Raw genomic sequence first — 13,343 nt, 5'->3', positions numbered from 1 at the left:
GTGAGCAAGAATCGAACGCGGGTCGCTGCGTTCGCAGTGCAGCGTGCTAACCGTTACACCACCGCTCCCCTTAAAGTCTAAATTAAAAACTTTTTTTTCACTGAATTTAGTTTTTTGTACTTACCCTGCAGCTACGATTAGCACGGTTGGCGATATACAGTGCGAAAGACCTTCAACACACATACATACGTACAACGCCATGCACGCAGTCACACCGGCAAAAAAATTATTTAGTTAAAACATTGACGCATCGCGGTGACCATCAAATCGCCGTACTCTGCCGTGAACGGTGGCACCGTGGCCACCCCGGATCGCTGGCGCGGCACGGAGACGGAGCGCCGCCTCACCTGAGCCTCGCGCCTCCGCACGGTGGGCAGCTGGATGCCGTACGTGTCCCACAACAGCGGTCTGTTCTGGGGGTTCTCGGGGTCCGATAGAATCCTCGCCTCCATCGCCTGCCGCAGCTGCGTCAGATGAGGAGGAGGACCAGGGTAAAATTTCGATGTAAAGCTTTCGTGACTGCAGCAGGGATTCATCTTCTTGGTTCTTTCGGTAAAGTCGCGTAGAAGGGAAATAATAAAATAAAAAACATAAAACATAATTAAATAATATAATAACATTAGATACTAATTTAATAATATAATATTTTATTTTTATCATTTTATTATTTCCCTTCTACGCGACTTTACCGAAAGAACCAAGAAGATGAAAATAAAACATAATATTATAATATAATAATATAACATCTTAACACCTCTTCTTAGCTGTGACGGTCCCACCTGAAGACAGAGACTTGTGTTGCCTCCGAAACGTCGTGATTTAATTGAGTTATTTTCATTTATTATTATTTTATTTTATTATCATTTTACCGACGTGACTTTACCGAAAAAACCTAAGAGTTTTATTTCAGTATTCAGCCACCTGTGATTAAACTGGGATCTCATATGTGTGGTGAGTTGATGGTCATGGCCAGGTCACCAATGAATTAGATACAATGTCCATCATCGTAAATTTCGTTTGTCACTTGACCTGATTGCCCTGTGAGAATGCGGATGAGATACTTTGCCGCACGGCATGAGGCCGATAGCACAATCGGAATAATATCGGGGGTCAAAAGGTCATGCCGAAGGATGTAGCATAAAATAGTTGGCAAAGTGGAGAAAGCTCACATGTAAAAAGGGGGGTGACACTTAAACACGGCACAATTGAAGAGTGACCTAATCTTCTCTACTGCCCCTCTGGACTGCGGGTGGGTGTCACTCACACCACACTTGATCTCTGAGCTTCCCACCCACCGGCCCCACCACTAAAGCCCTGCATTGAGAGGTGCACCACCGAGCCCAGCTGACTGTATGTATGTTGAACCTCTTTCGCACTGTACGAGATGTGGCTGAAGGACAACCAACTAAACACAAAAGCAGTCCTACAAACATGAGTGTTAAATCTCGATTTAAAAGTGCACAGCTCCAGTGGCTTCCTAATGGCTCCGGTGACATCACTCACGACTGTGGGTTATCAAGCGGACCCTTGGCCGAGGTCAGGTGCACGCATCGATAGGAGCCTTACGCGGATTCCGGGCGAGCTGTGTGACTCCAGCGCGCGACCCTCCCGTCCCGTTGACGGCTTCCGTAGAGTCCTCAGGGCCTCGCTCAGGGGGTCGCTGAAAAGGAGGGAGTTAAAACTAAAATTGCACGGCTTTTTTTTTTTGGTGGGGGGGGGGGGCAGGCGGATTTCATCGGCAAGTAAAATAAAAATAAGGCCAAAAATGCAAGGCGACAAGAGCGGGTCGTGAATAAGATTTAACAAAGGCATGCTTCATTTCCCGACTCCCTATCTCGTAGATATGTGGGTACTTTTACGAACGCCATCTCATCGCAAAGGGGTTTGCATTTTTACGTAAAAAAAAATTCCAAACATTTTTTTGACTGAGGCGTAGCGGGCCAAAAGAGGAACCTCGCGCGAGAGAGTTCGTCCCCCCGGCGAGACGGAGACGTTCAAAGCACCTTTGGATGAAAGCCTCGCGTTGTGTGCCCGTCTCGTCGAGCGAAGGCAGCGTGAGCACCTGGCTGTTGAGCGAGTCCAGGCACTGTTCCGCGTAGCACTGAGGGAGGATTAAAATATTCACTGAGGGAGGTGGGTATGCCGAAAGTAACTTGTGACCTCGCGAATGGCTTACACGAAATAAAACCCGCGACAATCGCCGTCGGCCCGTTGCTGCGTGAAGGCCTCCCTAGGCCGTCCGCAATCTCGCCGCGATCCAGCGTCGTCGTAACAAAGCACCCGGCGCCTGCACGCGATTTTGTTTCATCGCTCCATCTCCCCTCAGCGGGAATCCTCCTCGGGTGCATTCTTCACTTCGCCTGCCACTCCATCACTGTTCTTGACCAACGGCCATCATCCCGTTTAGCGATGAGTCTCACCCAAGCCCAAATAGTTGTAGTTATGTCTTTAACCTGCGTGCTCATCTTTCTTTCTCATTCCAAGCATGCATCTCTCCACCATTTTCAGTTTTTGTTCCATTTTTTTGGGCAGAATGACCGTATTTATGAACCAAACGCCGCAGTGGGTAGTATGCAATGATTCAAAGCATGTAATAACATACCATACATTTTTAAAACACCCGCTCCGTTGTTTATGATATTTTGTTGGTAAGTGCAATACTTAGTGTGAGCAATTTGAACCGTACTGCAGAGGCATATTAAAATATTACGTAAAAACCTGCTCAAATCTTTTAAACAGGTTAAAAATGGTTGAATTGCACAGCGCAAACACAGATATATTAATACTTTATGATTTTTGTTTGCATCCTTATTTACATCGGAATGCCTCCTAAAATCCCCATGACTTGTTTAAAAAAACTTTCCACTTCTCGTATGTCACCAGTTACTCAAATAATTATTTAGTTTAACTTGGAAGGGTTTGTGGTATCCGGAGAAAACCCACAAGCACGAGGAGAAAGCGATCAAACTACACACAGGGCAGGTCAAAAACACATGAGTCAACAATATTGCCCTAAAAATGGTCATTAACAAAAACGTCGTCTATTAAATACACGAACATTTTAAGCTTTCGTTATTTGTACGTGTGCACCCCTGCCAACGCAGCGTGGCAATTTATACTGCGTGTATCTTTTCTTTGTATCTGCATACGACACCTGGATTCTCGTCTCCGTCTTCAGGATGGCCGAATCCAGGGCCTGAATGTCGATGACCTCTCCGTCGCCATGGATGCGGATGTGCGTCAGCCCGTCCCTGAGCTTCACCAGGTCCTCCTTCACCTGCACGGGTACGTCACGTACGTATGTTGGAACTTCTTTCGCAACGTACGCAGCTAATCGGAGGTGCGGGGGAAGGACAACAAACTAAACCCAAATAGCAGTTCTAAAGAAATTAGTTTTCAATCGAGATTTAGAAGTGCATAGCTGCAGTGGCTTCCGAATTTCGAAAGGAAGATCATTCCAGACGGCCACAGAAGAACATCTGAAAGCGAGCGATGCAGTTATAAAATAAAATAGTTATAAAATAAAATATTTTATTTCTACCTACGTGACTTTACCGAAAGAACCAAAGACTATGGATTCCTGCAGTCGCGAAAGCTTCAAATCAAGATCGATGCAGTTATGTTAGCCACAGGGGGCAGCACAACGACAACGATCCTAACCATCAGTGACTTAGCGAGCGAGTGTGCAGGCGGTGCAATTGCACCGGTGTCCATGGGTTAGAGGGCCTACCAAGAGGTGGTGGTGGTGGGGAATTGTACAGGTGCCCACCCCTCCCCCCGCATTTCGTTAATTGCACCGGGACCCATACCTACCAGGCTCCACAGCTAATTGCCTTGCAGGCTGTTGGGGCACGACAGAATTGTGTACGTATAGCAAGAACCACGCCCGCTCGCCTTTGTTTTTCACTGTATCAGACACGGTACACTACTCGTTTTTAAGGTTGAGTCGACCGAGGGGGGAACCAGTACAAGTCCTAATACCACAGGTTCACACAGATATGAACCTGTTGTTGCACATACACAAAAAGATCCCCCGTATAGCCTGTAACAGACTGTTGGGGCAAGTGCTGTTAGCGAGCACATATGAAGGCCGGCACGGCACAGGAGGGGTTGGGTGGCTAGCACCACGCCCGGCCGCCTTTGTCTCCCCAGTGGCGATGTTTACACATCGCACCAGGTGCTACATTCGAGGCTGAGTCGACATAGGGGAGGCTCAGGACCGGTTCAAATAATCGTCACAATGGTGTTGGCCGTGAGCGGGAATCGAACCCGGGTTCGTAGCGCAGCGCGCTAACCACTACACTACCGCTCCTCCTTCACACACACACACCTATACACAGACACGAATATATATAAAGTTGTGTATTGTTAGGCAATGTGCAGACCATGGAAAATATATTCTTAGGTTTTTTCGGTAAAGTCATGTAGGTAAAAAATTAAAATTAATAAAAGTAAAATAAAAAATAAAAATCACGACGTTTCGGAGGCAACACAAGCTTCCGTCTCCAGGTGGAACCGTCACAGCCCGACAGCTGTATCAAGTAAATGAGAGATTACAAGAGATACCACTCCGTATATATAACAGAGGTGGGACAAAGTCATTGTTATGCAAGTCACAAGTAAGTCTCAAGTCTTTGCTCTCGAGTCCCGAGTCAAGTCGAGTCAAAGATGAGGCAAGTCCAAGTCGAGTCTGAAGTCATCAAAATCATGACTCGAGTCTGACTCGAGTCCAAGTCGCATGACTCGAGTCCACACCTCTGATATATAATACTCTGTATATATACAGCTGTCGGGCTGTGACGGTTCCACCTGAAGACGGAAGCTTGTGTTGCCTCCGAAATGTCGTGATTTTTATTTTTATTTTACTTTTATTAATTTTTATTTTAACTTTTTTACCTACGTGACTTTACCGAAAAAAACCTAAGAATGTGAATACTTGCAGTCACGAAAGCTTCAAATCTAGACATGGAAAAGATTGCATGCACCCAATGTAAGACTTTCGCCGCTAGAGGGAGCACTATGCAGTCATCAAAGCAACGTTCACGTTCTCAGTTTACGAGGCTCCTAAACGTTATTCATTTTACCGGGGGTATTGATTCACCCAATAATGTATATATATCAATAAAACAGACAATAGTTTCCTTCGTGTATCTTGTCTCTGAGCCGCAAACTCGCCCTTCTCTGGGAGCGCATCGTTTTCAGCAGTGTCGATTCAGTGACAAGGGGCCGTCCATAAATGACGTCACGCGATTTTGGACGATTTTTGACCGCCCCCCTCGTCACACGGCGTCACAAAAAGTCAGACCCCCCCCCCCTCAAATATGACGTCACAAAGCTCTGCCCCCCCCCCTCCCCCAAAAACATATTTCCATTTTGAAAATAAAACATGCTTCAAATCGCTTTAAATTATTGTCATTGTAGTGCGTATTTGATGTGGCGCTGCACTCTGATGTTGTAGGAGAAAACATTTGTTAAAAAGTCTATTCAATTAAGTAGAACGTGTTTATATTTATTTAAAGTTGGGCATTTTGATGAGATGTCACATTTCTCAACCCCCCCCCCACTCGTCACACATCGTCACAAATGTCTGACCCCCCTCCCGCCCAGGTGCGTGACGTCATTTATGGCCGGCCCCTAAGGCCCACTGAGCCGCGTAGCTGTTTTTCAGAAGCTACTTAGCCACAAATGACAGCTCAACGTGGTGGCTTTCCGCGTGTAACTTTCGAGCGAAGCAAATACTCGAAACGCGTGGCGTCGATTCTAAATGTGGAGGTGGGGGGAGAAAAAAAACCGGAGGACACGGAGAAAAATCCACGCGACCACGGGGGGAAAAACATGCAAACTCCAAATATACAGCTGGCGTCAGGGTCGCCGGTATACCTGGCGAGGTAGTGAACATTTTGCCACCGTGGCGTCCTAGAAACTGCAGTGATGAACAAGTGACTAGGAGGTACAGCCCATAGCGAGGGGTACGGATCGATGTGGTGTGTGGAAATACAGTTTGGGTCACCGATCCAGCTGATATTAAAGCCCCCCGCCCCCCTGTGTCTAGATACCCTACAGCGATATGAATGTGACTGAATAACAGAGAGCGAATACCGTGTGTATTTATTGACGGTTAATGTTTGAGATTTAATGTCTTTAAAAGTGAGTACCATATGACAGTAGAGAATATGTCCTGAGTGAACGTGAATGACGAAGAGTGAATGATGAGACGTGACCAACGAATCGTGAATATCGAGTGGTTAATACCCTATGCACGTATCGATTAAGGCTGGGTAATGACAGGTCAGTGAGATGATTGATGAGTGAATGAGGAGAAAATGAATAGCGAATATCGCGCTTAATTCGTGAATGTACGTACTATGTTGAACTTCTTTCGCGCCGTACGTAGCCAACTGTGCTCACGAGAATGCGAACCGTGGGGAGTAAATGAGCGAGTTAAGAGTAAGTGAGTTAACGAGGAGTGAATCATTAGCAAAGTATCAATGAGCGAACACCCCACGCGCTCAGTTAGAGGATACGAGCGAATGAAAGGTGAATGATTCAACGCAGAGTGAATCAAGAGTAAATTGGTGGGCGTAATGCGACTGTGTAGCGAATACGGAGTGAACGAGGAGCGAATGAAGAGCAGCTTGGAGAATGAAAAGCGAATGAGCCACGGAGAGTGAATGAGTAGTGAATGGTGATGGGTGAACTACCTTGAGAAGGATGCCCCCGACTCGCTGCGTCTCCCCGTGGTCCACCAACCCCGACATCGCCGCTCGGTCCCCAGCGGGGCACCGCGAACCCCTAACCCCCCCCCCCTCTTCCTCGAGACGGGTCGTCACACCCCAAAACAACAACAACAACAACCAATAAACACCCGCCCCCCCCCCCTAAGGCAGTCCGTGACCACTTTGAGAGATCTCAGGTCGCAATCTCTTTCGGTTGCGCTCAGTCGCCGAGGCAACGAGACTCGGGGAGTGCATTTTTAGGGCCGTTCCAACATCCGAGTGGTCGGGAGGGGGTGTTTGTGTGTGGACGCCTTAGGGCGGGGATGAGTTCGGGCACAAAACGTGGACGTTTAATGGCAGGGCGAGGCGAAGACGCGATGTTTTAATGGGAGGATGTGATTTATTTTCGTGTGTGTGTTAAGTTCGTCTGCGGTTGGTGGCGTTGTCTTTGTGTCACGCACGCCGTTACTAATCGACACCCCCGGCGAGACGAGTTGGTACGGTCCGGAATAGGTTAGTTACAATGAGTGTTGCTAAATCATATCCTAAACGCGTGTTTAAGTATGTGGAACGCGTTATTGTTCTACTCGTTCCGCTTAATTGCTTGGATACGGGTGCGCTGTGCTATGTACGAATGTTGAACTTCTTTCGCACCGTACGTAGTCGACCGTGCTCATGGGAGGTGCGGGGAAAGCACAACAAACTTAACGCAAACAGCAGTTACATTTCGATTGAAAGCTTTCGTGACTGCAGGGATTCATCTTCTTGGTTCTTTCGGTGAAGTCACGTAGAATGGAAATAATAAAATAATAAAAATACAATATAATAAAATTATTCTCACGACGTTTCGGCCACAACGCAAGCAGCCGTCCTCAGGTCTGTCGGGGAGACAGCAAACAACAGTTCTTGAAATAAATTAGGGTTAGAGCGGTGGGGCAGTGGTGAGCGCACTGCGCTAATCTCGCACGGTCCACTCGAGTTGTGTTGCCGACCGCGGCTAACATCAGCGGCGAGTGACAGCTGAACTGGTCATGGACCTCTCTCGTACCGCCAGAGTTCCACCTTTAACGACCCGCGCTGATTATCGTGGTTGCGATGAGGTGAACTCATCCTCACGGTCCTGCAAGGCGTCATCCAGCAGTGGACAACTGTCTTTCTCAAACGCTTTCTCATCGCCAGGGCACTTTTAAGGCAACGTTTTGATTCCCCGAGTGGCGTCTTCAAGAAAATATCTGAACTGGTTGTTGTTGTTGTTGCTGCCTAAAAACCGAAACGGCGTGGGGAGGCCCTTCATCCAGCAGTGGATTGGCAAAGGCGATGCAATTGTGCATCTGTGAAGGATCCTCGTAACGGGCCAACAGCGCCCCCTGCAGTCCGTCGTGGGTGAGTAAGAAAGAAAAATAATTTTTCGTTTCGATTGAAAGCTTTCGTGACTGCAGGGATTCATCTCCTTGGTTCTTTCGGCAAAGTCACGTAGAAGGTAAATAATAAAATAATAAAAATAAACATAATCAAATAATTCTCACGACGTTTCGGCCACAACGCAAGCAGCCGTCCTCAGGTGAAGAACAGGTCTGTCGGAAAGACAGCGTCTGGTGGTATTTCATTCAGACGCTGTCTTTCCGACAGACCTGTTCTTCACCTGAGGACGGCTGCTTGCGTTGTGGCCGAAACGTCGTGAGAATTATTTTATTATGTTTTATTTTTATTATTTTATTATGTTTTATTTTTATTATTTTATTATGTTTTATTTTTATTATTTTATTATTTCACTTCTACGTGACTTTACCGAAATAACCAATAAGAAGGAGGAAGAAGCTCCCGGGCTCAGCGCACCGCGCTGCGAACACTGAGTTGGCCACCTGAGTTGGATTCCCACCCACGGCTACCATCGGCGTGGCAAAGTGACATCTGCGCTGGTTTTGAGCACCCCCCCCTCCAACCCCCTTGCCCATGGCAATTTCGCACCGTGGTGAAGTATGGTCAAGCCAACTCACATGGCCAAAAACACGGCGTGGGGGGAGGCCTTGTGTCAACCCATGCGGTTTACGCCGTATTCTTCTTGTACAGGGAAAATCGAGTTTTCAGGTCTGTACGGCGTACAGCCGTTTCAATACGGGCAAAAAAAATTGTCTATTTGTGTTTCTCCCTTGTGATGGGGACTTTGTAGAATGAACGTTGAGATTTATAAGGGCACGGGGTGACCAATACGTTCTGAATTGTTCTGTAATAAGGTAGAGCACTGATAAGGAGTTGACAGGTATGCCTTCGTCCAGCAGCGGATTGACCAAGGGTCTGCACGTACTACTCCGTGTTTCATTGTCACGACAGGCGGAACACGCAACGCGTAATACAACGATTCACGCGTGGCGGTACTGTATCCATTACCCATGCGCCATAAATTGCCGTCTGGCATTGAGTCAATACCCTAATTGCATTTGTGCGTAAATAAATAAATAAGCCACGCTGGCTTCCACTGTGATTATAAATTTAATAAAAACTCTCTTGATTGAAATGCAACGCCGCATGGCGCTGGCTGTGTACGGCACGGATTCGCAAGTCGCGTGCGATGTTTCGCGTGAAACAAAAACGGCGACAATCCAATTTCTTTGCTCGACGTGAGGTCTCGACTCATCTACAGTCTACACCAGGAGAGAGACAGAGAGAGGGGGGGGGGGTGTTTACACCAAGGCCGTAATTGTAATATATTTTGGGGGACACACCCCCCCCCCAATATTCAAATATGTTCAAAATACCCCCCCCCCCCCCAATATATTGCTATTAAAAAAATTGCTATGCTATGTAAATAAAAACTATTTTCTCAACCTTGGCCACAATATTTGGACTTGTCTTCATATAAATCAATGCATAGATTTCTGTTTATATGATTGTGGTTATGGTTGTACTTTATTAATCCCTAATCTCTGCCATTACATACAATGAAACAAGAAATGGAAAAAAAAAGTTAAAACAGAGCAAGGTAATATAATACACTATTCGACATTATTGTAAAAAAAAGTCCATCCTATATGTTGGTGATTTTTCCAATATTTTAGGCAGGAAATGAGTTTTCAAAGTTAGATCTTTTTCTGCGTTGGGACCCCCAGACACCCTGTCAGATTTGATCCCCCCCCCCAGTGTTGACTCCATGGCTACGGCCTTGGTTTACACAGCGATGTCACTCCACATATAAAGAGAAGAACACGCGGCAAAATGACGTGTATTTATTGAGATAATTGTGGCGTTGCACCGAGAACCACGACCGTTGATGATGATCACGTGAGATTCGGTTTCAAAACGGCTCTCTCTCCGATGTGTTCGAGTTGTCACCCCGTGCTGTTGTTCGACGTGACGCTGGAGAATCTCCCGGCACGTGCAGCAAAACGTCGGACAACCCTGACGAACACGCAAAACACGTGTCGGTGAGAAACAAAAAATCCATGTAATGTTCCAACATCCTTCGGCCACATCGCTCGGATTGCGCGCCCGACCTAGGGAAGTTAAGCCAGGTTGAGACTGGAGAGTGGTTGGATCGGTGAGCATCATGTCTAATAACTACAGGCGTGGGCAGCAGAGGGCAGTGAAGCGAAACACTTTATGCTTGTAGGAACCTCCTGGTTACAGCAGCCCACAGGGGATTATTGTGTCCGTCGTGCAGGGAGGGGCTGGGTGGGGAGGGAGGGGCTGGGTGGGGAGGGTGGGGTGGGGAGGGGCTGGGTGGGGAGGGTGGGGAGGGGCTGGGTGGAGAGGGTGGGGCTGGGTGGGGGGTGGGAGGGGTGGGGCTGAGTGGGGAGGGGCTGGTCACCCCGTGGTGCCCTTATAAAACTCAACGTTTAACCTACTCACGCCGGCTTGTGCCCGCCCTCACAGTCGGGCATATTTGCGGAATACACCACGCCGCCGTTGACCCTGGCCATTGACCGAGCAACCCAACGTTCCTACCAGATCCCTCCGCAGGAGGAATGTGTTATACAGGACTATGACTACAATGTCTGTGCTGGCCATAGGGCTGAACTATGGTCAAAGCAAACAGCCAATCCGCTTGCACAAAACGTCTCACGAAAAACTCGTCTTTTTAATGGCCCTTTTTATGTTTATAGGATAGGCGGCGAATTTTCCCACATGCACTGCGATAATGAATTTGTGTTTGCTGCATAACCGTCAACCCGATATGTGTATGACATTTGTAAGTGAGCCAATATAGTCTTTACTCTGTAGCGAAATTAAGTGGCAAATCATGCCGAATTTAATGGGGGAGTTTTGTGTGCAATCATCAGTGGCTTGTCTACACCAGAGATCTCGATCTGAATTTAACACGTGGTAGGCTTTCGCGACCAATATTATCCATAATAGAGGTTTTTGTGTTAGATCGCGTAAATATAAATGTGTCGTTAAACCCGCCACCACCCGACACAGCCGTTTAGTAAGGTTTGTTTACGTAAACAAAACATGCCAATTCGCTATTAGTTCAGCACATCGGTGTGTGTTGGAGAGTAAACCTACAACATTTACAATTCGAAATACATTAACACCCCCCCCCGCCCCCCAAATCTGGTCTTCGCACCTGATTTTCTCGGAAGTGATATCACATTTGTGCCTCTATTTACGACCGAAACAAGAGGATTTCTCCACAACTCTGGCCGTCACCTGATGATGCTGGTTGTAATTACCGGAAACATACCATACTGGAATGTATTATGTTGTGCCTTTACTCACCAACACACCGGTGTGCTGAACTAGTAACGAGTTGGCACGTTTTGTTTACGTGACAAACCTTACTAATTGGCTGTGCCGGGTGGTGGCCGGTTGAACGACACATTTCCATCCAATCGGCGAGCTCTAAAGTGGTCTGACCAAGCCTCGGCCAATCAGCGCCGTCCATTCATGAGCGTTGGGGCATTGTTTACATTCGATGCTGTGGGAACGAATTAGGTCTTTAACGTGTATTTCCTACACTCGCTTAACGAACAAATCACTTAACGAACGGCTTCGTGGAACCAATTGCCCTCGTTAAGAGGGGTACGGTACCTACTGTATTTGTGCTTCTGTACCATTGCCAACGCAGCGTCACCGAGTAATGTGCTTAACGTTTAGACGTTAAGCGAGTTAAAGGTTCATTTTAAAAAAGGGCATTCCAGTAAAGAGCCGTTGGACGGGGTGGGGACTCCGCGTGGCACGCATTCCTAACCTTTGCTCCAAACGGGTTGATGGTGTTTTGTGTGTTTTTGTCAAAAGCAGAGGTATCGAGACAATGTCTACCTTGCACCATCAGGGGGCAGAACCTCACCGTTGTGTTTTTTTTTACTTAACGCTTTGCCAACTCATTGAAAGCATTTTGGCTTCGTTCTGCCGTCCGTAACCAGGAAGGGCAAACACTATGCACCTCGTAAAGACGATCTAGTAGTATACGGTCGAATTGAACGTGTGAACAGAGAGGAGTTGCCCAACACTCGGAGACACACTCTCAAAGCAAAGACAAGACTTGTGTACATGCAAATCTACGAGCGCGTTTTGTCCTGACAGCTACCCGTCGGCTTACAATACTGCTAATTAAAAAGACATACATTTCACGTTGGGAAAGCGTTACGTAATCTATGCGTATGCACGATTTTCTACCGAAGCTGATGGGGGTTTTTCTTTGTTGTAACGTTGAACAAATCATTGTCCACCCTGCTGGAAAAGTGGACCTTAAAAACCAAGTGGCATAATTGTCACTGGTTCGGTTATTGTATGCCAATGTGTAAAAAAAAACACGAATTACAGATTTGAAAATTATGCGCATTTCAATTGAAACCAGTTCGGCGCAGTGCAGCAAAATGTCTATTTGTTAGTCTGGCCATACCCTGCTGATGAAACTTAGAGAAATGAAAACTGGCCAAAGGGTTTGTCTGCTTAAACACGTGACGTTGATCAACATTGGTCTATTTAATTTATTTTAATGGTAAACCATACCCTTAATACCACAGTATACATTTCATATTACAGACCTTCGTTAATCCACTGCTGGATAAAGGTCACCCAATACCGTGTCAGTCATGGAGATCGTTTGACCATACTTCACCACGTTGGCCAACGTGGGTTCATAAAGTGGTGGTCGGGGCATGTCCGGTTTTCAGATATCACTCGCTACTGATGTTAGCTTGGGCGGGGAATCGGCCTCAGGTCGCCAGATTCCCAGTGCAGTGCAATGACCTCTGCACGCCCCTGTTTGTAACCATCCACAGTTATGATGACAATGATCATAATTATCATCTGTATATTGCCTTTACTCATCACAGGCTCACAGAGGCGTAATTTAACCCAGACCACCTCCCTCCCCCTCCCAAAATCCAAACCAAACACATCCACGGGCCCTCTCCAAGTTGCATCAGGGGGGCATCGCTCTGTAACGCCGAGTGAACGAACGCAGCAGCACTCAGCGAGTGAATGAGCGAATGAATGGGCGCTTTCATCTGAAGCAGATTGCATTAGGTCCATGTACAACATCCCTTTTGTGAGCCACGGCCAGCACATAAACATTACTGCAACGATGCACGCAGGGACGACAGACACCATGTTTTGCCTGCAATGCCATGTGCCTCCCCGGAGTGCACGCGTCTCTTGCACACGATGCTCCTCGCGTCCAGG

General features: G+C 47.1%; 1 protein-coding gene across 1 annotated transcript in view; it reads right to left on the bottom strand.

The window, feature by feature from the left end:
* IQCH (IQ motif containing H) overlaps positions 1 to 6,772 on the bottom strand; it is a 73,624-nt gene extending 66,852 nt beyond the window's left edge. Inside the window, exons 1-5 of the mRNA XM_078624313.1 lie at positions 6,702 to 6,772; positions 3,155 to 3,277; positions 2,004 to 2,101; positions 1,567 to 1,660; positions 348 to 464 (exon numbers count right to left, since the gene is read on the bottom strand). Of these exons, the coding sequence (XP_078480439.1) occupies positions 348 to 464; positions 1,567 to 1,660; positions 2,004 to 2,101; positions 3,155 to 3,277; positions 6,702 to 6,758 (489 nt within the window). The 5' untranslated portion in view covers positions 6,759 to 6,772. The remainder of the gene's footprint in view (positions 1 to 347; positions 465 to 1,566; positions 1,661 to 2,003; positions 2,102 to 3,154; positions 3,278 to 6,701) is intronic.
* Positions 6,773 to 13,343: the final 6,571 nt, after the last annotated feature.

Source organism: Lampetra planeri, chromosome 3 (assembly GCF_965212315.1).
Source record: "Lampetra planeri chromosome 3, kcLamPlan1.2.h2, whole genome shotgun sequence".
Classification (NCBI taxonomy): Eukaryota; Metazoa; Chordata; class Hyperoartia; order Petromyzontiformes; family Petromyzontidae; genus Lampetra; species Lampetra planeri.
Note: the sequence above shows the minus strand (reverse complement) of the source record. Positions and strands in the feature narration are given on the sequence as shown.